The sequence below is a fragment of the Zingiber officinale genome, chromosome 11B (genome assembly GCF_018446385.1).
Source record: "Zingiber officinale cultivar Zhangliang chromosome 11B, Zo_v1.1, whole genome shotgun sequence".
NCBI lineage: Eukaryota > Viridiplantae > Streptophyta > Magnoliopsida > Zingiberales > Zingiberaceae > Zingiber > Zingiber officinale.
The window spans coordinates 2,009,115-2,034,913 of record NC_056007.1 but is presented as its reverse complement, the minus strand read 5'-3'; the positions used below and the strand labels follow the sequence as shown (position 1 = coordinate 2,034,913).

General features: G+C 40.0%; 1 protein-coding gene across 1 annotated transcript; it reads right to left on the bottom strand.

Moving 5' to 3' along the window:
* Positions 1 to 394: 394 nt before the first annotated feature.
* On the bottom strand, positions 395 to 1,046 carry LOC122035276 (uric acid degradation bifunctional protein TTL-like). Its single transcript, XM_042594694.1, has 4 exons — positions 879 to 1,046; positions 730 to 803; positions 595 to 652; positions 395 to 508 (listed from the first exon to the last, which is right to left on the bottom strand). The coding sequence occupies exons 1-4, from the start codon at positions 1,017 to 1,019 to the stop codon at positions 395 to 397; spliced, it is 387 nt and encodes a 128-aa protein (XP_042450628.1). The 5' UTR covers positions 1,020 to 1,046.
* Positions 1,047 to 25,799: the final 24,753 nt, after the last annotated feature.

Sequence of the window (25,799 nt, the reverse complement as noted above, 5' to 3'; positions counted from 1 at the left end):
CAGCCAAGAAAATAAGCATATTGTGCTGATTTATAACATCAAGAAGGTTCTTCTCTCAGTCACAATTTCCAATTTCTATGCAAAGCTTGACGAAGTTTGCATAGTTTGATATCTAAATTTAGTTAGTTGATTCTCCGAGACGATAAAATGGAAAATAGGAGGTGAGCTAGACTCATAATCATCATGGCTTACATGTAATATATATCTTGTTATTAAGATGACAATTATATTGTGAAGATTAAGATATTATAAGAGCTTAAACCTTAAGACACAACCATAGTCTTACCCGACATTCAAATCTACTGTGTTTGAAGAGTAAATGTGAAACCAACCCATTTTTCTGAAGCTGAAACGTGAGGCATGAACAAGAGATGACCAGACTAAACTTATTCTTTTAGCAATTTACCTTCAATCCAACAAGGATCTCCAGCGTGCCCCTTCCAGAGGCGCAGATGAGGAACACAAACCCAAACTTCTCCTGGTAACGAATATTCCAGTCCACCAATTCCTACAGTTTGACGAAAGAAAAAGAATTCAAATCTCAAATTAAAAGAATGATCTCTAAAATAAAGAGGGGAACATGATCAGATCCACTTGCAATGTGGTATCATTGGCAGTAGCCATTGCAGCAGATTGTTCTTCCTTGGACCACCTAATCCGGCCAACAATAAAAAGTTAAAAGGATTCCAGAATAGAAAAAGGAATGAGAGGGATTGGAAGAATAGTGACTGCGAAACGGAGGGAGAGATGGATCCGATCAGCGGGTGAGCCGCGAAGGCCTTGAGCCATCCGACGACATTGATCTGAAGAATTAGAAGGTGAGGAAAGGGGTCAGCGAGAGTGATCGAGAGTAGAGAAGAGGGGGGTAAAGGTGCGACCTTGTTGAACCAGATCCCGCAGGTGGACTGGATTGCATGGTGGAGGTCGGAAAATGGCGAGGCGGAGGCGAGCTCCTTGGCGAAACGCTTGCAGCCGCAATGCCATAGCACATCCTCTTCCGTCCACGAAAAAGACACCATCTTTCGTAGATCTAGGAAGGGGAAGAGGGAGATGAGGCGAGGAGGAAAGTGGTAGTGGCGTCGCGATGGTATACGGTGGACGACGCGATATAGGTTTAGGTTTGGAGGAAAGAGTGAAGTGTTGCAAATTTTGGCTAAGTATTGATGGAAAAATTAAATTATTTTATTTTGGTTCATTAACACCACTTTTAACAACCGTTTTTTACTATCTGATTTCGTAGATAGAATAAGGAAGCTATCATAGACACCGGGTTTTAAAAACCACTATTAAAATCGATGTCTATTAACGAAAAAAGGTGCTCATAGACATCGGCTAAAAAAATCGATGTCTATGAGCGAAAATCTACACTCATAGACACTGATTTTTGGAAAAATCGGTGTAAAATACACAAAGACATCGGAATTTGCTTAAAATCGCTGTTGTTCCACCGATGTCTATAAGAGTTTTTCTTGTAGTGATTCTAGTTTCTAGAAGCTTGCTTTAATTCATAAATGGACCGTTACAACTTACATACCTCTCTAGCATCCTTTGGATCTCAAAACCCTCAAGTTATGTCATGTACACATCCTCGAGTATATTGTCATTCAGAAATATAATTTTGACATACATCTGTCATGTCGCATAATCATGATAAGTTGTAATAGAATTTAAGATCCAAATAGACTAAAGCATCCAATTAGTGAAAAGGTTTCATCATAGTTTATACTATGAATCCGCTTGAATCCTATAGTTACCAATCACCCCTTATAGGTATGCATATAACCATCCATATCAGTCTTCCTCTTAAAGATCCACTTACACCCAATGAGTTTAATCCCTTCAAGTGGATCAACCAAATTCCAAACTTGGTTAGTATACATGGATTCTATTTCGGCCGTAATGGTCTCTAGTCATTTCTCATAATATGGTCTCATTACAGCTTCTTGATAGGATGTAGCCTCGTTGAGACCTACAGACACTACATCACTGTGGTCAAACAAGAAAAAAATATCTCTCAGGTTGATGACGGGTTCTATCAGATATGCGCAGAGCTTATTCTACTTGAACAGATTGTTGCTCCATAACTTCTTACGGTATAATAAAATCATTATCTACAATATCTTGTGGTACCTGTTTAATTTCCATTAAGGCTTCAGTGTTAGTTTGTGTATCTTGAATTTTTTCAAGATCAACTTTACTTCCATTAGTTTTTCTAGAAATAAATTATCTTTCTAGAAAGATATTATTTCTAGCAACAAACACTTTACCTTGTGTAAAAATATAAAAGTAATATCCCTTTGTTTCCTTAGGATATCCTACAAAATAGTACTTTTCAAATTTGGGTCCTAGTTTATCTGAGACTTGACATCAAACGTAAGCCCCACATCTCCAAATTCTTGATGAAAGATATCTTGGGACTCTTCCCAGTTCATATCATATATAGTGTCTTTATCATGACTTTAGATGGAACGGAATTAAGTGTGAAAGTGGTCGTCTCTAGAACATATTCCCGAAAGGAAGTAGGAAGATCGATTTGACTCATCATCGATTGTACCATATCTAATAAAATACGATTTCTCCTTTCTGATACACCATTCCACTGTGGTGTTCCAGGTGGAATAAATTGAGATATGATCTCAAACTCAACGAGATGATATGAAACACTTGGCTTAGGTATTTCTCACCTCGATCTGATTGAAGTATCTTAATACACTTACCAAGTTAGTTTTGTACTTCATTCTAAAATTCTTTGAACTTTGTAAAGGATTCTGACTTGTGTTTCATTAGATACACATAGTCATATCTACTAACATCATTAGTAAAAGTAATGAAGTATTGATAGCCTGCTCTAGCTTCTATTCTGAAAGGGCCACATATATCAATATGTATAAGTCATAATAAGTCATTAGCTCTTTCACTGTATCCATTAAATGAAGTCTTTGTCATCTTGCCTTGTAAATAAGATTCACATATCTCATATGATTCAAAATCAAATGAGTCTAAAAGTTCATCCTTATGGAGTTGTGAAATACAATTCTCATTTATATGACCCAAGCCACAATGCCAGAAATATGTTTGGTTCTAAACATTAAACTTGAACCGTTTGGTATTTATGTTATAGATCAGGTTTTCTAAGTCTAAAACATAGAGTCTATTCATAAGATATGCACTATAATAGAACATTTTATTAAAATAAATAGAACAACATTTGTCCTTTATTACAAATGAAAAATCTTTCTTGTCTAAACAAGAAATAGAGATAATGTTCTTAGTTAAAGCAGACACATAACAAGACTCTTCAAGTTCCAAAATTAGTTCACTGGACAAATATAAGGAATATGTTCCTACTGCTATAGCAGCAACCCTTACGACATTGCCTACTCATAGGTCCACTTCACCCTTCATCAATGATTTACTATTTCTCAACCCTTGCACATTCGTATAAATGTGAGATGTACAGCCAGTATATAATACTCATGAAGAAGAAATAGATAGATTGACTTCTATAACATATATACCTGAGGCAGAGATCTCAGTTCTCTTCCCTTTTACTTTCTTTAGGTATAATTTACAGTTTCTCTTTCAGTGATCGGTCTCATCGTAATGGAAGCAGCTTCCTTCCTTAGCCACCTCACCTTTTAGTTTCAATGCATGGAAGCTAGCCTTGCCTTTGGCTTGGGTCTTACCCTTACCTTTGGGCTTCCATTTGCCTTTGCCTTTTTGTACCATCATTATGTTACTAGGCTTTGCCTTCTTAAGGTTGAGTTTAGCAGTTCTCAGCATGCTTAACATCTCAGGCAATAACTTGTCAAGTTCATTCATATTCTAGTTCATGACGAACTGACTGTAGCCTTCTAGCAATGATTGCAGAATAAGGTCAATGGCCAATTCTTAGCCCAATGGAAATCCCAATCTTTCAAGGTTCTCAACATACTCAATCATTTTGAGTACATGAGTTCCTACGGAACTTCCTTCTTGCATCTTGCATTGAAACAAGGCTTTGGATATCTCAAATCTCTCGTGTCTTGTCTGCCCCTGATACAGTTGTTTAAGATGTGCAACCATATTATGAGAATCCATGTTCTCACGTTGCTTCTGAAGCTCAGAGTTTATGGTGTTAAGCATAAGGCATGTGATACATCTAATGCGTCATCTTGATGCTTCTTATAAGCATCCTTATCTGCACGAGTAGCAATGGTGGTGGGTGATTCAGGAATAGCTTGCTCTAGGACGTATAATTTTTTTTCTTGTTTGAGGACAATTCTCAAGTTTCTGTACCAGTCCTGGAAATTAGCTCCATTGAACTTGTTCTTGTCAAGGACAAATTGCAGAGAGAGTGTATTTGACATATTTGACGAAATGATGTTCTACAACAATAAAATACAAAAATAAGTATCATATTCAAATCATTTAATTAGGTTTTTAATTAAATGATTCTCCCATTGAATTCTAAAGTTTGGTAGGAGCAAGTCACTACTAGCTCCAAACCCAAAGCAAAGACATTCAAGTGAGACAAGATCCATATTATACCTCATCTTAAATTAGCTTTAGCTAATCGCCCAAGACTTATATAATTTAGGTAGGTAATGTATATCAATTGGACAAGATCCATATTATACCTCATCCTAAGTTAGCTTTGGCTAATCACCCAAGACTTGTATAATTTAGGTAGATAACGTTTACTAATTATATCATATGTAACTCTTGTAGAGTTAAGTGAACAAAGCTATTTATTTGTTTTTCTCATCTCATGAAATTTATACTATAACTCATCTTGAGTTAGCTTTGACTAATCGTCCGAAACTAGTATAATTGAATTATATCGTATGGGATATACCTCTAAGTTCTCAATCCAATTGAGGTAACTTCGTAAAGTCGCACCCAAAGTCCAATAGTCGGGCATCACAATTGTCTTGTCTCACTCTACCAAGATAAATTAAGTCACTTTACTTTGGTAAAACCTAACTACAATTGATCAAGGTAGTAGTGAGTACCAAACTTTGATAGGCATATTAAAATGACCTAATTACAATTAAACTATAGAATCGTTGTACTATAGGGGGGGTGAATAGCGCTCGTGGTTTACACGTTCATTTAAAAACTTTCGAGAGACAAACACAGCGAAATAAAGACAGAAAGAAACAATGCTAACGAACCCTGTTTTACTTGGTTCGGAACCTGTGACGACTCCTACTCCCAGGCCCGCATGTGAGAATACTTTCGTTGGACAATCACTAGTTAATCGCAAAGTTACAAAAAGCAAATTACAATTTAGAACAAGTAATTTTTGGAAATTTAAACAATACCGATGCCTTTAGAAATGAATCTTGAACATATAAGATTTCTTCCTCGAAATACTTAATTTCAAGCTGTTGTGAAGCTCGTCTTGGAATGCTATAATGCCTAACTTGGAGTTCGATTTAAACTTTTTGAGAAAAGTTTTTCCTAGCCAACTCAAACTAGTGGCTCTATTCTCACTGTGCCAAAATCATCCTTTGTGTTCTGATTTGAAAGTCTTTATCTGCCAACAACTATCACGACCCATTGGTGACACATGAATCATCCAATCACAACCTTCATCTTGCAACGACCCCTAAGCCTCTTCTTATCAACTTTAACAAACTTAACAGTCTTTCCCTGTCTAATGCAATGACTTTCAATGGAAAATTTAGCATCATCTCTGTTGGTGCAATATCCTTTAGGTCAAGGTTGACTGAATTGACCAAACTTGAGTCTTGGTCATAGTTTTGATGTTTGACAATACATGTAGACACATGGACAATGCAGGTGCAGTTGTTCATGTGGGGAGATTCTGATCAGGGACTGATCAGTATGGATGAAGAAGAGTCAAGTAGGTTACCTGACTGGGAAGTCCTAACTGGGATGTTAGGCAAAAGGAAAGTCCTGGTGAGTGAAGCCAGGCAGAAGGAAAGTCCTGGTGAGTGAAGCCAGGCAGAAGAGAAGTCCTGGTGAGTGAAGCCAGGCAGAAGGAAAGTCCTGGTGAGTGAAGCCAGGCAGAAGAGAAGTCCTAGTGAGTGAAGCTAGGCAGATTGGAAGTCCTGGTGAGTGAAGCCAGGCAGAAGAGAAGTCCTAGTGAGTGAAGCTAGGCAGATTGGAAGTCCCGGTGAGTGAAGCCAGGCACGGGGGAAAATCCAGATGGGTCAAGGTTGACCAGACATCAGGTGAAAGTCCAAGTAGGTCAAAGGAATTGACCGGATACTTGGCAAGAGGTGAAAGTCCAAGTAGGTCAAAGGAATTGACCAGATACTTTGCAAGAGGAGAAAAGTTCAAGTGGGTCAAAGGGATTGACCGAACACTTGGTGGGGAGTCCTGGCAGGTCAAGGAAGTGACCAGATGCTAGGCATGATGTACCAACAGGTTAAGGTTGATCGGATGTTGGTTTGAGAGGCTTGGGACTTGGTTTTGGGCAAAAACCAAGAGCTGGATCGATCCGTGGATCGATCCAGGAGCTGGATCGATCCGTAGATCGATCCAGGCTTTTCCCAGCGAACAGAAAGCCTCTGGATCGATCCAGGCTTTTCCCAGCGAACAGAAAGCCTCTGGATCGATCAGTGGATCGATCCAGGCCTTTCCCAGCGAACAGAGAGCCTCTGAATCGATCAGTGGATCGATCCAGAGGTCCCAATCGATCAGTGGATCGATTGGGACGCTGCTGCTTCGTGCGATAAGCGCTGGATCGATCCGTCGATCGATCCAGGAGTGTTTCCAGAGCACAGAGGCGCTCTGGATCGATCTGTGGATCGATCCAAAGCCTCCCCGATCGATTGGGAGTTTTTGAATCGATCGGGATCCGACCGTTGCGTTGTATTTGAGCTGCAGGCGGGTGTCTCCTTCGGTAGTTCTCCACTGTTTTCATTTCAGATCTCTCGCCAGCTCCTCCATAGCGCTCTCAAAGCTCAGATCGCCTGTTCTTGAAGGATCTTGGAGGTTTTCCAAGTCAAGAGGCGGATCAAAGCCAAGAAGAGAAGTTAGGGTTAGGGTTTTCTGTACTCATTGTAATCTTTGCGCTTGTATTTTGTTTCCCTTTCCTTTCTTCTTGTATTGAGAGTCTTGTAGGGCTTCTCCGCCTTCGGTAGTTACCGAAAAGGAGTGTTCATTAGTGGAGGGTGCGCGCGTTGTGCGGATCCTTGGATTAGTCACCTCCTTTGGAGGTGGATACCAAGTAAAATCCAAGTGTTAGCGTGTTTGTAATTGTTTCTTTGTATTTCCGCTGCCATTTCTTGAAGAAACAAGCAACGAAGCGCAACCAAGTGAGACGAGCACGCGACGAGCTATTCACCCCCCCCCTCTAGCTACTTTTCGGTCCCAACAAGTGGTATCAGAGCAAGGCCGCTCTTCACCGGAATCATCGCCGGAAGGGTCAAGCATAACAAGAAGAGCTAGAGGGTGAAGAAGTTGAAGCAAAATTGTCAAAGTCAAAGAAATTCAAAAGCTCAACTTCTACAATGGAATTCCGAGATGGGCTCGGATTCGACACGAGAGTGGCTCCACCATACACTTCCACGAGCTTCGATTCTTGGAAATTGAGAATCGAAAATTTTCTTATGATGGAGATAGAGCAATGGTTTGCTCTTATGGAAGGCTTCAAGACTCCAACGAATTCAAAGGGCAAAGTTCTCAAGAGGAGTAAGTGGAGCCAAGTGCAAGTTCAAAGGTGCGAGGCCAATGACAAAGTGACCAAGCTTTTGGTCAATTTATTGCCAAGCACCATCCTTTGCAAAATTGGAGAATTTGAAGATGCAAAGGAATTATGGAGTAAATTGGCCAAGTTTCATGAAGAGATCCCCTCCACTGTACAAGAGCAAGAAGAATCCAGAGAGGGTGCCTCTTTGGAGCAAGACCAAGAGGAGGACTCCGAGGTTGAGAGATGCTCAGCCTCCGAAGAAGAAGTCCAAGAAGAAGCTTCATCTTCAAGGGAGTGCAATGAAGAGAACAAGGAGGGAGCATACTCCTTGTTCCATGTACAAGATGATGAAGCCTCCACCTCTAGGATTGAGGGGGAGCAATATTTGGTGACGCCGGATCAAGAAGAAGGAGAAGCTTCTACATCCGGGTCAAATGGAGAAGAGGCTTCCACCTCCACAAGTCAAGCAAAATCTAATGGAGGAGCATCATCATCGGATCAAGAGGAAGCCTCAACCTCCGGATCCAAAGGAGAAAATGTCATCCCTACACAAGAAGGTATAAATGTTTCAATTAAAAATAAAAAACATATAATATGTTTTGAGTGTAGGGAAAGTGGGCACTACAAGAGCAAGTGTCCCAACTTGGCCAAGAAGAAGGGTCAAGTGACACAAAAGGGCAAGGAGAAGCCCAAGGAGACCACCCCCGGGACAAAGAAGAGCAAGGAGCACATTGTGTGCTTCTTGTATCAATAAAAAGGGCATTACCGAAGTCAATGCCCCAAGGGGAAGAAGATGGTCAAGGCTCAAGGAGGCACTAGTCAAGGGGGAGCCTCCAAGGTAAAGAAGAAGGTAACATTTATTGAGGCTACCCCTTTACGTTATGGTAAAAACCATGATAGTTCTAATTTCTATCATTTTAATGCTATTTACCATGAAAATAGGAAGCATGATAGTGTTAAGGAAAAACATATAGCTTTTCATGCTAAAACTACCACACCTAGGGTTAGGAAGGTAGATGAAAATCTAGGCAAGAAAACTAAGGGTTTTAGTTATAAGCCTAGAAATAAAAATGCTCATGAGTTTAATGAAAAACCAAAATCTAAGGATTTAATGGTAGAAAATCAAGCCTTGAGGTCAAGGCTTGATAAAATTAAAAAGACCCTAAAAAGGATGGAAAATATCCTATTCGGGCAAAATGAGCATAACCTAGGTTTAGGGGTACAAAAGCCATCCAATGGCCATAGAGGTTTGGGATACAAACCCAAAGCTAAAAAGGATGTGCCTAGTTATCATAGGGTTCCATATAGTTATGGAACAAGCCCTAAGTCTAGTGGGCAAGCCAAAAATACAAGGGAAGATATCCCTAAAAGTATCTTTGCAACCAAAGTGACTAAGACTTCTAAGAAGTCTAAGAAAGTCACTAACAAGGTCACAAGGGAGGCTATCCCTAGAGTTGACCTAGAAAATGTGACCAAGGCTTCTAAGAAGTCCAACAAGGTCACTAGGAAGGTATCTAGGGAAGTTATCCCTAGTGAGTACCTAGAGCATCCAAGGAGCACCAATAGGTGTTGGGTTCCTAGGAGCATCTTCTCTACCCCATAGATGGGTTAGAGAGTGTCAACTCCGATTAGAAGGGTAGTTAACCCAACTTTGAGGAAATTGACACTCAAGGAGCATTTTTAAGGTTTTTGTTAACCTTTGAAAATGAAATGGAATTATTATTTACTCTTTGAAAGAGTAAAATGTGCCTAATGGTGGAAAAATTGATTTTATATTTAATGGCATAAATTGGGAAAACCTAGAGAAATACCAAGTTGGGATTTTGGTATTCTCTTAGAAATTTAAGGCAATCCGGGCCTTGATTTATGTGATTACTCTTGAGGGAAAATGGAATATGCCAACATTTGACGATATGCTTAATTTTTAAGTGACATAAACAAATCAAGAGAAATAGAAATGTCAATTTAGGTTTTGGCATTTCTTTGAAGCATTTAGGGCAATCTAGGTTTAACGTTTTAAGTTAAGACAAGTATATTTTGAGTTGGCTAAGTGGTTAAGGATACTTAGATAGGTAATCTAGGTATATTTATTTATGCTAAACCTTGCCATGATTGTTTGCCCATCATATGCCATGACATCATGTCTATTTTTGCATTCATGTTTTAATTATGAAAAATCCAAAAATACCATGTCATGACATTCATACATCATGTAGTTATAGGATATTTTCTTTTGAAAATTATTTCATTTTGATGTATGTCATAACATAATCATGCATTAAGTTTAATTCCTTGTAATTAAGGACAAATGACATTTGACAACACTTATTAACAAGTGACATCCTAGGTGGATGTCTAATATCTCTAAAATGCCTAGATAGATATGCATGATCCCTAGAATAGGGCAAAACCAAAATCTCACATCTCACAAGGACTATAAGGTGACTTGTATGTGTTTTAGTGCACATTAGATACAAGTGAGATGTTAGGAAGATGCACAAAACTCAAGATGTTGATTTAGTGCATTCTTTTGAGTTTTAGGTTCATCAAAACACATAGTTATGTGTTTTCCCATCATTGGGAAAGCTAATGTACAAGTCATGTGCATTAAGCCCAAGGAATGTGATGGGATATTGGTTTTGAAAATTATTTTAAAATGCTTTTGGAAAACCTTGGTGAAGGCTATCTTTTGATAGTAATCACCATTGAATAGTTAGACACAAACTTGAAAAAAACGCTAAAGTTTTAGCAAGTTTTCAAGCTTGTGTCAATCTTTGAAAATATGATGTATTTTCATATAAAACTATTTTTCCATGATAAAGTATGCCCTAAATAATATCTACACAAAATTTCATGATTTTTGGATTTTTTTAGAATTTTCTAGGGGTTTCTGAAGTTGGCTAAATTTGAAATTCAGCAACTATCAGAGCTCCGATCGATCCATGGATCGATTGGAGTGCCTGAATCGATCAGTCGATCGATTCAGAAGGCATTTCTCGCGAGCAGAAGCTCGCTGGATCGATCAGCCGATCGATCTACTCATCCTGAATCGATTAGTGGATCGATTCAGCTAGGTTCAATCGATTGGAACCCAATTCCAATCGATCCAGGATGCTGATTTTGGCTGAGAAAGCCTGATTTCAGCATTTTGAACCGTGTTTAGTCAATGTAACCATTCCAAACCCCTCAAAATACATTTGTATACATAAAAAGGGTGTTTTCATTTTGAAAACAAGGATGGATTGGTTAAGGAAGACTAAATTGAAGTTTAGGTTGAGGTTTGTTTCAAATTTTGAACATTTGAACCTCAAAACTTCTAAATTTGGGTTTTCTAAAGGTTTAGGGATTCCAAGTCATTGTTGGTGCAATGACAGAAGTTACCACCATGTCTTTAGGGGGAGGGACTCTTTAAAGACATGAAAAATTATCTTTCATGAACCTTGGAGGGTGGTTAACCTTCTTTAGAGAAAATGCTCATGAATGAGCAATTGAACTTGAAATGGGGAGTGGATATCCTCATTATTTCAAGTGGTTGAAAAATTCTCAAGGTTGGGCATTTGTCTACATTGAGGGAGAATGTAGGGAAAATGAAGGGTATGAGACCTTCATTATGATGTTGATCACAACCTTGAGAAACTCTTAAGGGGGAGAGCTTCAAAAGGGATAAAGGTTTAACGAGTGATGTTGTACCAATGATGAGTATCTCTTCAGGGGGAGAGGTAGTGTTTGTTTGATGTGTGCCAATAGGGGGAGAATGTGTGGTTTAAGTTAGGCCTTCATTACCTATGGGGGAGTTCATAGGGGGAAAATGAAGGGAACCAACTTTCATACGTTGGCATGAAGAGAGTTAAGGCTATGGGATTAGCTTAACTCAGAGTGGTCGTAACTTAAAGGTATTGTCAAACATCTAAAAGGGGGAGATTGTTGGTGCAATATCCTTTAGGTCAAGGTTGACTGAATTGACCAAGCTTGAGTCTTGGTCATAGTTTCGATGTTTGACAATACATGTAGACACATGGACAATGCAGGTGCAGTTGTTCATGTGGGGAGATTCTGATCAGGGACTGATCAGTATGGATGAAGAAGAGTCAAGTAGGTTACCTGACTGGGAAGTCCTAACTGGGATGTTAGGCAAAAGGAAAGTCCTGGTGAGTGAAGCCAGGCAGAAGGAAAGTCCTGGTGAGTGAAGCCAGGTAGAAGAGAAGTCCTGGTGAGTGAAGCCAGGCAGAAAGAAAGTCCTGGTGAGTGAAGCCAGGCAGAAGAAAAGTCCTGGTGAGTGAGGTCAGGCAGAAGAGAAGTCCTAGTGAGTGAAGCTAGGCAGATTGGAAGTCCTGGTGAGTGAAGCCAGGCAGAAGAGAAGTCCTAGTGAGTGAAGCTAGGCAGATTGGAAGTCCCGGTGAGTGAAGCCAGGCACGGGGGAAAATCCAGATGGGTCAAGGTTGACCAGACATCAGGTGAAAGTTCAAGTAGGTCAAAGGAATCGACCGGATACTTGGCAAGAGGTGAAAGTCCAAGTAGGTCAAAGGAATTGACCGGATACTTTGCAAGAGGAGGAAAGTTCAAGTAGGTCAAAGGAATTGACCGGATACTTGGCACGAAGAGAAAAGTCCAAGTGGGTCAAAGAGATTGACCGGACACTTGGTGGAGAGTCCTGGCAGGTCAAGGAAGTGACCAGATGCTAAGCATGATGTACCAACAGGTCAAGGTTGACCGGATGTTGGTTTGAGAGGCTTGGGACTTGGTTTTGGGCAAAAACCAAGAGCTGGATCGATCCGTGGATCGATCCAGGCTTTTCCCAGCGAACAGAAAGCCTCTGGATCGATCAGTGGATCGATCCAAGCTTTTCCCAGCGAACAGAAAGCCTCTGGATCGATCAGTGGATCAATCCAGAGGTCCCAATCGATCAGTGGATCGATTGGGACGCTGCTGCTTCGCGCGATAAGCTCTGGATCGATCCAGGCGTGTTTCCAGAGCACAGAGGCGCTCTGGATCGATCCGTGGATCGATCCAAAGCCTCCCCGATCGATTGGGAGTTTTCGAATCGATCGGGATCCGACCGTTGCGTCGTATTTGAGCTGCAGGAGGGCGTCTCTTTCGGTAGTTCTCCACTGTTTTCATTTCAGATCTCTCGCCAGCTCCTCCACAGCGCTCTCAAAGCTCAGATCGCCAGTTCTTGAAGGATCTTGGAGGTTTTCCAAGTCAAGAGACGGATCAAAGCCAAGAAGAGAAGTTAGGGTTAGGGTTTTCTGTACTCATTGTAATCTTTGCGCTTGTATTTTGTTTCCCTTTCCTTTCTTCTTGTATTGAGAGTCTTGTAGGGCTTCTCCGCCTTCGGTAGTTACCGAAAAGGAGTGTTCATTAGTGGAGGGTGCGTGCGTTGTGTGGATCCTTGGATTAGTCACCTCCTTTAGAGATGGATACCAAGTAAAATCCAAGTGTTAGCGTGTTTGTAATTGTTTCTTTGTATTTCCGCTGCCATTTCTTGAAGAAACAAGCAACGAAGCGCAACCAAGTGAGACGAGCACGCGACGTGCTATTCCCCCCCCCCCCCCCCCCTCAGCTACTTTTCGATCCCAACAATCTCTTGAACTAAAAGTCATTCCAACTTTCAAGTTAGGGTTCTTGCATCCTTGATTGGGTCGAACAGTGGAAATTTCATGGATTAATATCACCATCATCATAATCCAAATTATTGTATAAGTCATTACTGTCAACAAAATTATGATCACCTTCTACATTCGGCATCCCAGCTAAAACCTTCTTAGGAATTCATTGATAATCAACCATCACCATATCATTCAACATTCCCACGTCATGATCGACATGACTATCAAAAGTCCTATCATCTTTCTCAAACTCATAATCACTATCATGAAACTCTTCTTCTTTCTCATAATCATCATCATCCTCTAATCCACTTCCTTTTCTGAACCTACTTCACTACTGCTAGCAATCTCATCATCACATTCATATACTATATATATCTCCACTTTGGTTAATTGGGATGTTATCTTTAATTGTCGATACATTTGCATCATTCCTCAAATATCTATCATTGCTTGAATTAGGCCCTATTTTGTGCCAAAATAGAGGAACCTCCATCTCTTTGAAACCTAATTCCTCGACAAATAAATACAAATGAAGCATTTTCAGTTTATTTGCATCCATCCAGTCATAATATTCAATACTTCCCCAACATATTCTTTCAATGAACTTGTGCCCTTCATTTTTCCGTTATAATATAGTTTCAAACTAACAAATGAATCATCTCCAATGTTACCTGTAAATAAATACAAAAATTCAGAGGTTTGGTCCAACAAATAGTTAAATAAAATAGTTGTATATAGTTCATCAATAATTAAACAATAAAGATAACTTCTTTTTATCAAAGAAGTATAAATATCATAGTCCGGGGTGCAACTCAAGAAGCTTCTACTTAGTCTCTCTATCAGAGATCAATAGAAGGAGCTTTTCTTTACTTTAAACCACAAAGAATAACAAAATCAGTGCCAAATAACCAATAAACAAATGATTTAGCTACAAAATAATTAAGACAAAGTTACCTGTATTTCAAAATTATCCTATCATAATTTTTTAAACTACCCATTATTTGAATTAAGAAAATACCAATTCAGTAAATTAATAAATGCTTCAATAAATGTTCAACACAATATGTTTTAGAAAAACTAATGTAAAAAATCGGACCTTACTTTTCAAAATATATTGAAGGACTTTGATACAAGAAAAAATATATATATTGAAGTTAATCGCACAAAAATCTGGTCTCGCCAACGTTAAAACTGAGTAACAAAAATAAAAAACATCAAAAAACTTACAATTAAGCCTCTCGATTATGCTTTCTTCCCGTCGCTTCCCGTCACCGCCCAATGTCCGATTGGAATCGGCCGGGTGTGCGATGGAATTTGGAAAAAAGAGGAAGGTAGATTTTGAGGATTAGGGTTTGTAACTTAGAAAGAATAGGGTTTGAGATTTAAGCTGCGTGTCTTCCGACTCACGTGCAAATCAAGTGAGTGCCCCGTTAGATGTCAACAGATAATTTGGTAGTTGGGATATTTTATTGAAAATAAATGTATGAATTATCAAAAAGATTTGAGGAACATAAATGAAAAATCATGAAAATAATAAGGACATCTTAAGGCATTATATTATCTCGTAATTTCTAACTTGTGCATTGGGTTTTCATATATATATATATATATATATATATATATATATATATATATATATATATATATATATATATAGTGTTGATACTGTGCACGTATATATATATATATATATATAGTGTTGATACTGTGCGCGACGCGCACAGTACGCGACTGTGCGCGTCGCGCACTGCACAATATCAACTTCTTTTTTATTTTTTTTTAATTTTTAAATTAAAAAATTTCTTTACAATTTTATTTATAGGGTTCAGGCTTTGAGTATAGTGTTAAAGTTATTTTTTTTTAGATTTTACCTATAGGGTTTAGGCTTTCTAATTAGGTTATAGTGTTTGATTTAAAAAATAAAATAAAATAAAAATAATTTAAGTATTTATTGAGTATTGTAATGTGTTTAGGGGATATATCTATATATTAAATTTTAAATAAGGAAATGTTGAATTTTTTAAATTAAAAAAACTAAAAAAAATAAAAATAAAATAAAAAACTAAAGAGAATATATATATATATATATATATATATATATATATATATATATCTCATATATATATATATATATTTATATATATATATATATATATATATATATATATATATATATATATATATATATATATATATATATATATATATATATATATAGTTTTGATCTCCTGCGCGATGCGCAGCGGAAGTCTTACTTAGAGAATTTAAAAACTTTTCTTACTTTAACATTACCATAGACATAAAAGAACCACATAGCATACCCATCATAATTTTTAAGTCTCAATACCCAAACACATACTTAATGTCATGGAGTCATAAAGTAAAAATATCAACATGACATATTTCTTATTAAACAAAAGCAGGTCTTTTCCTTTAGCCAATCCACTACCACACACATCCTTCTAGCCCCTCCTGCTGCTCCCCTAGTACATCCATTCCTTGCCTTTATATGTGGTACAAGAAAGTAAGCTGTGAGCACTCATGGCTCAGTAAGTTCCTTTCCTACTCATAAAAATCGTAAAGCATATTAAAATCACAAATCATGAGGCACAAAGACAAATTTATCATATCAAGCAGCATATCATGGCATATCGTAACATAACATAAAGTAACATGACATAATATAATGTGATCATCAAATGTATCCTGACATAGCATAACATCATCATAAATATCATGGCATAATCATAGAGTATAGCAAGGTAAATTCCTAAACATACATCATGCAACATATGCAACATGTCTTTTAAAAATTTATAATATACATACTTAAATATAATCTCAACATGATTAGGGCCCCGACTTGTACCACATACATAAATGCGCGCGTCCTATGTAGGTCCAAGGTAGCAAGTCTTGAACCCTACAAGACATACATACTAGGCCCGTTTCTTAGTCCATCGACCTAGGGGCACTTAGGAGCCCATCCCTAACGAGGCCCGTTTCTTAGTTCATCGACCCCGGGGCGCTTATAGAGCCCACCCTTGGTACAAGCCATACATAAAGTAAAATAGCATGTCATACATATCATAGTTCTTATCCTTTCATGCATATCATGGTTCTTAACATATCATAAAACATGCATATTTGGGCACACAGCACATGCATGAATCATAGCGTACATCATGAACATATCACTTATCATATCATAAAGCATGCATATTTGGGCACACAGCACGTGCATGGATCATAAGCTTGCATAATGAACATGTCATTTTATCATATCATAAAGCATGCATAATTGGGCACATAGCACCTACATGGATCATAAGCATACATAAAAGAGCATATCACTTATCATAAGAAGACATAACCATTCATGGAATCATTAAATAACATTTCTTGATTCATTACATAGCATGTGAGGTACATCTAGGTCACTAAACCCATATGGCCGAAAGTCATGAGTAGGGCATGATCTCTAGACAACACACAAACATAAAAATCTCATGATATCTTCACATACTAGCATAAGAAAGGTCATAAGCATGTTAACCTAAATTTTTAAGCCCTCCTAGGTTTCTAATTCTTTCATGGCCGAAACCTTCATGAAGAGCAATCAAGTTCTAAGCAACATGCAAACATGTAAACCCTAAACACATATCATATCATATTTCATAAGGAACAACTTAAGCATGTTTAGTTTGGGTTCTAAGTTCCTTAAGCTTCTAACCTTATCATGGCCGAACCCTAGCATGTCTCATTCTAGGTTACAAGTAGCATGAAAGTGTTGAACCCTAAGCCAATATCTTATACATTTTCATGAGGAACATCATAAGCACATTTGTTTTAAATTCCAAACTTCCTAAACCCATTAACTCAAGGTGGCCGAAACATATCAATCATGGAACTAGGTTTTTAGTGGCATAAGAGCATGAAAACCACAACTACATTTCATAGCATACATCACAAGAACATCATAAGCATATACAAGTTGGGTTCTAAATTTCTCTAGGCCTTTAAACTAGTAGTGACCGAAACATATCAAGCATGGAACTAAGTTTCTAGGGGCACAAGAGCATGGAAACCACAACTACATTTCATAGCACTTATCACAAGAAACATTATGAACATATATAAGTTGGGTTCTAAATTTTCTCTAGGCCTTTAAACTAGTAGTGGCCGAAACATATCAAGCATGAAACTAAGTTTCTAGGGGCACAAGAGCATGGAAACCACAACTACATTTCATAGAATTTATCACAAGAACATCATGAGCATATCTAAGTTAGGTTCTAAGTTTTCCTAGGCCTTTAACCCAAGGGTGGCCGAAACATGTGAGCTTGGTTTTGTTTTTTCATATGACCTAAAAGCATGGAAACCCTACACAATTTTCATGGCAACATTACAAGGAACAACATGGGTAAACTTAGTTTAAAATCTAAGCATCCTAGCTTTAAAACTTAGTGTGGCCGAAAGTTACATGTAACCAATCTTCTATGTAACAAGTAACCATAAGAACATCAACTAGTTTCATATCATTTTATCAAGAAGGTCATGAGCCTCCTAGACTTGGTTTAAACTTTCCTATACTTCAAATCTCATCATTGTTAGGATCCTTTGTACTCGGCTAGAGAGGGGGGTGTGAATAGCCGGCCCCAATCTTTCGCGTTTCTTCCTACGATTAGGTTAGTGCAGCGGAAATACAACGTAGAAAGAAAAAGGAAGAAGAAATCAAACCTCAACGCAAGGATGTAACGAGGTTCGGAGATGATACTCCTACTCCTCGGCGTGTCCGTGAGGTGGACGAGCCCTATCAATCCGTCGGTGGATGAGCCCCCGGAGAACCGGCTAATACAATATACTCCTTGTGGGTGGAGAAACCTCGCCACAAGCGTTTGCAACAGCAAACAAAGAGTACAAGAACAGTAAGAAAAGCAGTACAATATGAATACAATAGCACTCTACCAATTTCTTGCTTTCTTGTCGACTGGAGGTGAAGCAGCAACTTCACAACCCAAACGCAGCAGCTGGTCGACGACTGGAAGCTCACGCGAAGCTTCGGGGGCGAGCTCAATCAAAGCTCAGTTGAAGCAGAAGCTTCAGCAGCAGAAGAACATAAGTTCAAGAAGAAAGGAAGAAGAGGCCCTGTAGAAGCCCTCAGCCCCTTTATACCTGCGAAGGAGAAACAGCGAAGAAACTAGCCGTTGCAACGCAACGGCTAGAACCCTGATCGGTCTGCGGACCGACACGGCCGATCGGTCGATCCCCCCCTGCCCGATCACCGGTGCCCCCGCTCTGCGCTGCGTCGAGCGCCTGGACGCCGGCTTCCTGACGGTCCCCGGCACGATTCCAGCCTCCCAGACAGAATCGCTCGTCTCTTGATCGGTCGTGGAGCCCGATCAGGCATACACCTGATCGGTCCCTGGACCGATCAGGAGCTTCTTTCTTCACTTCTGATCGTCGCCTGATCGGTCTGTGGACCGATCAGGAACTCCACAGTATGCTACTGAGTGGAATCTGATCGGTCACCAGACCGATCAGGAAACACTGAGTATCACTGGATCGGTCTGCGGACCGATCCAACTCCTAGGTTTAGAGTGCCCCCTCTAACCTAGTTCGGAGAACGAGCTACCAAGCCCTCTCCGACTCCATATGCCAAGCTTCACTCACTTGGACTTAACAACACCAGATGTCCGATCACCCTTGATCCATCTGGATTTTCCCTTGCCCGGCTTCACTCACCAGGACTTTCACCTAGCTTCACTCACTAGAGTTTTCACACTGCCTAACATCCCAGTTAGGACTTTCTCACTGCCTGGCTTCACTCACCAGGACTTTCCAACTGCCTAACATCCCAGTTAGGACTTTCCCACTGCCTGGCTTCACTCACCAGGACTTTCCACACTGCCTAACATCCCAGTTAGGACTTTCCCACTGCCTGGTTTCACTCACCAGGACTTTCCACACTGCCTAACATCCCAGTTAGGTCTTTCCCTTGTGCCAAGCTCCCTGCTTGGACTTTTCCAGTGCCAAGTCTCCATACTTGGACTTTTCCCGTGCCAAGTCTCCACACTTGGACTTCTCGCGTGCCAAGCTCCCTGCTTGGGCTTTTCCGTTGCCAAGTCTCCATACTTGGACTTTTTCCCGAATCAGGTCAACCAGGTCAACCTTGACCTACGGTTGCACCAATAATCTCCCAAACATCTATTCTTGTCCCATATCAAGAATACAACTCTTCCACGAGTGTCAAACATCAACATGCAACTCAACTAGGTCAACCTCGACCTAAGGTTGCACCGACAATCTTCCCAAGTCAAACATCAAAATACAACTCGAGTCAAGTCACCTCGAGTCGGGTCAACCAGGTCAACCTTGACTTAAGGTTGCACCAACAATCTCCCCCTTTTTGATGTTTGACAAAACCCATAATCAAGTTAGGTTAACCCGATAACCTAACTTAGGTTTTCCAACCATCTTCCAATGTCCAATGTTCTTTCCTTGAACATTCTCTGGACATTCTCCCCTTAGGTTAACCCGATAACCTAACTTGGGTTCTCCAATAATTCTCCCCCTTTTTGACATACATCAAAAAGAATTCCAATGTTCTTCCTTGAACATTCCTTGACATTCTTCCCCTAGCTTAGGTTAACCCGATAACCTAACTTGGGTTCTCCAATAATTCTCCAATGAACGCTCTCCCCTTTTTGACACACATCAAAAAGAAAAAAGGAGGGTATCAAGGTCAAGAGTTTCTTCCTAATGAAAGTCCCATACCTTTCATTGAAACTCTTAATTTCCCCCTTGATACTAAACTCAACAATCAACTTAGTGATAATCCCATATCACTAATCCTTAAAAGTATTTTGGAGTAAAAACTCCCCCTAAAAGTCAACTCCCCCTTGACAATTAGGTAAACACTCCCCCTAAAGGTCAACTCCCCCTTGACCATTGCACCAACAATGTCTTGGAGAGTTTCAAACCTTTAGAAATCCACAAAACCCAACTTCCAGAGCTGAAATTTCAGACAACCAGTCGAAAAATAGCAAGTTGGCACGCCCTGATCGGTCACCAGACCGATCAGGGATTCCCTGGATCGGTCACGCGATCCAGTACTTTCGGACCGATCAGCAACCTCCGATCGGTCCACATATCAGAATTTCTGATTTTCCTTCCGAAATTCAGAAACTCCTAGAAAATTCCAGAAAATTCGAAAAATTATGAAATTTTGAGGATACATTCCTCATAACATATACTATCATGGAAAAATAATTTTCGATGAAAATAACTTCCATTTTTCAATCTTGATACAAAGTTCAAAAACTCTGAAATAGTTCAAGTTTAACTCAACTTTGTATCACAATGTTCAATGATGAATGCTATCACTAGGAAAGCTTCATCAAGGTTTTTCAAATCAATTTTAAAATGCTTTTAAAACCATTTGAATTTAGGACCATAATCTTAGGGCTAAATGTACATGACTTGTACACAAGCTTTCCCTATGATCCCCGATTTCTTGAATTAGGGTCATCTAGGTACAAGAATAATGCACCTTGATCCTAACTCATGATCCTAATATCTCACACACATCTAAGGTGTATCAAACCACATTCAAGTCAATTTGATGTGAGATATGGGTTAAGGTCATCTTAGGCTAAGTTCTCATGCATTTTCTAAACTACACTTTGATCTCAATATCAAAATGTGTTTTTATCCTTAAATCAATTTCATTGATTCTTAATGCAAGAGATGATGACATGGCATGAAATAATATCATAAATGAAAACATGTGCCAATGTCATGATGTCATGGCATAAAGTTTGAAACTTAAATAAACATGACATATAAATAACCTAAGCATTATCATGACATTTCAAATGATCATAAATTAAATATGATGTCATGACATGGCAAATGGCAAACAACCATGGTAAGTTAACACAAATAAAATACTTAGATTACCTATCTAAGTATCCTTAATCACTTAGCTAACTTAAATTCTAATCCTAGATTGCCCAAAGTGCTCCAAGAAAATGTCAAGACCCAAATTGGCATTTCTTGATTTCTTGTTTGATTTATACCATTTAAAAAATTCTACAAGAGTAGCACTTCTAAATTAAGGCCCGGATTGCCTTGATTACCTAAGAGAATATCAAAATCCCAATTTGATATTTCTCTAGGTTTTTCCAAATTGTGTCAATTTAAAGTAAGATTAATATATTCTCACTTTGGCACACTTTACTCTTCCAAGGAGTGAATGATAAAGATTATTCCATTCCATTTTCAAAGGTTCCCAAAAACCTTGAAAATGCTCCTTGAGTGTCAATTCCCTCAAAGTTGGGTTAACTACCCTTCTTATTGGAGTTGACACTCTCTAACCCATCTATGGGGTAGAGAAGATGCTCCTAGGAACCCAATACCTATTAGAGCTCATTGGGTTCACTAAATATTCACTAGGGATAACTTCCCTAGCAACCCTCCTAATGACCCTCTTAGGCTTTAAAGCCTTGGTCATTTGGGACTCATCAAAATCAACTCTAGGGGTGACTCCCCTTGTGACCTTGGTGATGGTCTTCCTAGCCCTAGTTTTTGTTCCATAATCGAATGGAACATTATGGTAAGTGGGCTTGACCACTTGGGACTTAGGTTTGTGACCCAAATCTTTCTTGTCCTTGAACATTGGTTTTTGACCCTTAGAGCCTAGAGATGACTTCTCCAAATTCTTAAGAGCCTTTTCCAAAGTATCAAGTCTTGACCTCAAGACTTGATTTTCCTTCTCTAATACCTCAATTTTTGATTTATCACTCTTCCTTGAGGTATTCCTAGGCATATGTCTAGTTGATTTGGGATTCCTACCTAGGTTATCCTTAGCCTTAGATAGTTTGATCCTAGTGTTAGCCTTTCTAGAATTATCCTTATCTAGACTCACATGTTTAGCTCCTAAGCACATGTATTGATTCCTAAGGTTATCATGCTTGTCATTATCGACAAATGCAATAAAATTCCTAGCATGCATTTTATTAGAATTGCAAAAATGAACCTTAGAGGTTACCTTAGAGTTTGCCTTAGCTCCCCCTATCGATGTGCCCGGTCTCTTGCCCTTGTGAGGTTGCTTCCCCCTCGGACAATGGCTCCTATAGTGTCCCCTTTGCTTGCATTGGAAGCACACGATGTGCTCCTTGCCCTTGCGTTTCGGGACTCCGGCTTCCTTGACCTTTGGCGCCGGTGGAGTCTTTCTTACCCTCTTTGGACACTTACTCTTGTAATGTCCATGTTCCCTACACTCAAAGCACATAATGTGTAATTTAATTGAGCTTAAATTGCTTGAGTTACCTAGGGTTGAGGGTGGATGCGAGCTCTCTTCTTCATCCCTTTCGGAGGTAGAAGCTTCTTCTTCTTGCTCCGAACTTGAAGAAGAACTCTCCTCCTCTTCGTCCTTAGATGTTGAGTAACCCTCAACTTCTAAATCCATTCCTCCATGAAATGAGCTCCTTGGCTCACTTGACTCCTCTTCATGGCTTGAAGTGGAGTTCCCCTCATGGAACTTAGCCAAGTTGTTCCACAATTCCTTGGCATTGTTGTATCCACCTATCTTACATAGAATGTCATTAGGTAATGAGAATTCAAATACTTTCATTACCTCGTCGTTGATTGTGGATTGGTGGATTTGCTCCTTCGTCCACTTCTTCTTCTCAAGAGGTTTTCCTTCTTTATCCATCGGAGGAGTGAAGCCTAATTGTACACAACTCCAATTTTCAATGTTAGTCATAAGGAAATACTTCATCCTTACCTTCCAATATGCGAAGTCGTCGCGATCGTAGAAAGGTGGAATGGTGATGTCTTCTCCAAGTTGATCCATCTCTAGCTTGTGCTCCCTCGGGTGTTAATCCGGCGAAGAGCGACCTCGCTCTGATACCACTTGTTAGGATCCTTTGTACTCGGCTAGAGAGGGGGGTGTGAATAGCCGGCCCCAATCTTTCGCGTTTCTTCCTACGATTAGGTTAGTGCAGCGGAAATACAACGTAGAAAGAAAAAGGAAGAAGAAATCAAACCTCAACGCAAGGATGTAACGAGGTTCGGAGATGATACTCCTACTCCTCGGCGTGTCCGTGAGGTGGACGAGCCCTATCAATCCGTCGGTGGATGAGCCCCCGGAGAACCGGCTAATACAATATACTCCTTGTGGGTGGAGAAACCTCGCCACAAGCGTTTGCAACAGCAAACAAAGAGTACAAGAACAGTAAGAAAAGCAGTACAATATGAATACAATAGCACTCTACCAATTTCTTGCTTTCTTGTCGACTGGAGGTGAAGCAGCAACTTCACAACCCAAACGCAGCAGCTGGTCGACGACTGGAAGCTCACGCGAAGCTTCGGGGGCGAGCTCAATCAAAGCTCAGTTGAAGCAGAAGCTTCAGCAGCAGAAGAACAGAAGTTCAAGAAGAAAGGAAGGAGTGGCCCTGTAGAAGCCCTCAGCCCCTTTATACCTGCGAAGGAGAAACAGCGAAGAAACTAGCCGTTGCAACGCAACGGCTAGAACCCTGATCGGTCTGCGGACCGATCATCATAGGTCATGATCGGTCCCCAAGACCGATCCTGATCGGTCCGCGGACCGATCAGATGATCCTCAGTAGCCCACTGAGTGGATACTGATCGGTCCTCGTCTCTTGATCGGTCGTGGAGACCGATCAGGCATACACCTGATCGGTCCCTGGACCGATCAGGAGCTTCTTTTTTCACTTCTGATCGTCGCCTGATCGGTCTGTGGACCGATCAGGAACTCCACAGTATGCTACCGAGTGGAATCTGATCGGTCACCAGACCGATCAGGAAACACTGAGTATCACTAGATCGGTCTGCAGACCGATCCAACTCCTAGGTTTAGAGTGCCCCTCTAACCTAGTTCGGAGAACGAGCTACCAAGCCCTCTCCGACTCCATATGCCAAGCTTCACTCACTTGGACTTAACAACACCAGATGTCCGATCACCCTTGATCCATCTGGATTTTCCCTTGCCCGGCTTCACTCACCAGGACTTTCACCTAGCTTCACTCACTAGAGTTTTCACACTGCCTAACATCCCAGTTAGGACTTTCTCACTGCCTGGCTTCACTCACCAGGACTTTCCAACTGCCTAACATCCCAGTTAGGACTTTCCCACTGCCTGGCTTCACTCACCAGGACTTTCCACACTGCCTAACATCCCAGTTAGGACTTTCCCACTGCCTGGTTTCACTCACCAGGACTTTCCACACTGCCTAACATCCCAGTTAGGTCTTTCCCTTGTGCCAAGCTCCCTGCTTGGACTTTTCCAGTGCCAAGTCTCCATACTTGGACTTTTCCCGTGCCAAGTCTCCACACTTGGACTTCTCGCGTGCCAAGCTCCCTGCTTGGGCTTTTCCGTTGCCAAGTCTCCATACTTGGACTTTTTCCCGAATCAGGTCAACCAGGTCAACCTTGACCTACGGTTGCACCAATAATCTCCCAAACATCTATTCTTGTCCCATATCAAGAATACAACTCTTCCACGAGTGTCAAACATCAACATGCAACTCAACTAGGTCAACCTCGACCTAAGGTTGCACCGACAATCTTCCCAAGTCAAACATCAAAATACAACTCGAGTCAAGTCACCTCGAGTCGGGTCAACCAGGTCAACCTTGACCTAAGGTTGCACCAACAATCATAACCGAATCTTCATAAGCATGTAATAAGATTCATAGTCAACATACAATCATGGCATAACATTATAACTTCATATCTTGTCTTAGGAAAAATCTTAGCATGCTTAGTTTTTAGGTTTAAAACTCTCCTAGGCCTTTAGTTCTTCCATGGCCGAACATTCACGAGCATGGAAATGGAGTTTCAAACAACATACAAGTAAGAGAAAAAGTTAACAACATCATTATCATAGGGTACATAACACAAGAATAAGGGAACATGCTTAGTTTGAGTCTTAAGCTTACCTAGTCCTCTTGTTCATGCTTGGCCGAGAGTCTAGGGTTCATGGATCTAAGTTTTCATTGTTCATTCTAGCATGGAAACCTTAGATTAACCTCTTATATAAGATACATGTCACAAAAATAAATAATAAGCATATCTAGTTACAATTTTCTTAAACACTTCCTCTTGTCTTGGCCGAAATTCTCATAAAGCAAACCTTAGGTTTTTAAGCGATCTATCTTCATGGAAAACCATATAATCTATTGTACCACAGGTGAGGGGAAGCTTACCTAGTGTTCCCTTGTTAATCCTTAAAGAAATGGTACCCTTGGTGAAGAAGAAGGAGGCTAGCACTCCTTTTGATTTCTCTTGCTTGGAAGGGTGCACCTTGAAGGTTCCTTCTTGTAATTTAGTTTCCTCTTAGGGAGAAACCTAAACTTGGCTTGTGGAGATGAGGGAGGAGGGCTTCTAGTTTCGGCAATGGTGAGGGAGAAAGAAGAAAAATGAAATCCTTTCCTTTCTTTCCTTTTTATGCTAAGTGGGTGGAAGATACAAAGATGAACTTTGCTTCCCTTTTTCCTTAATTCATGCATGTATTTTTT

Excerpts from the sequence above, each read along its gene's own strand:
- LOC122035276 (XM_042594694.1), bottom strand. The coding sequence starts at position 1,019 with ATGGTGTCTTTTTCGTGGACGGAAGAGGATGTGCTATGGCATTGCGGC. Across the intron at positions 804-878 it reads GCGGGATCTGGTTCAACAAG|ATCAATGTCGTCGGATGGCT; the intron begins GTCGCACCTTTA and ends CTAATTCTTCAG. Across the intron at positions 509-594 it reads CCAATGATACCACATTGCAA|GAATTGGTGGACTGGAATAT; the intron begins GTGGATCTGATC and ends GTCAAACTGTAG.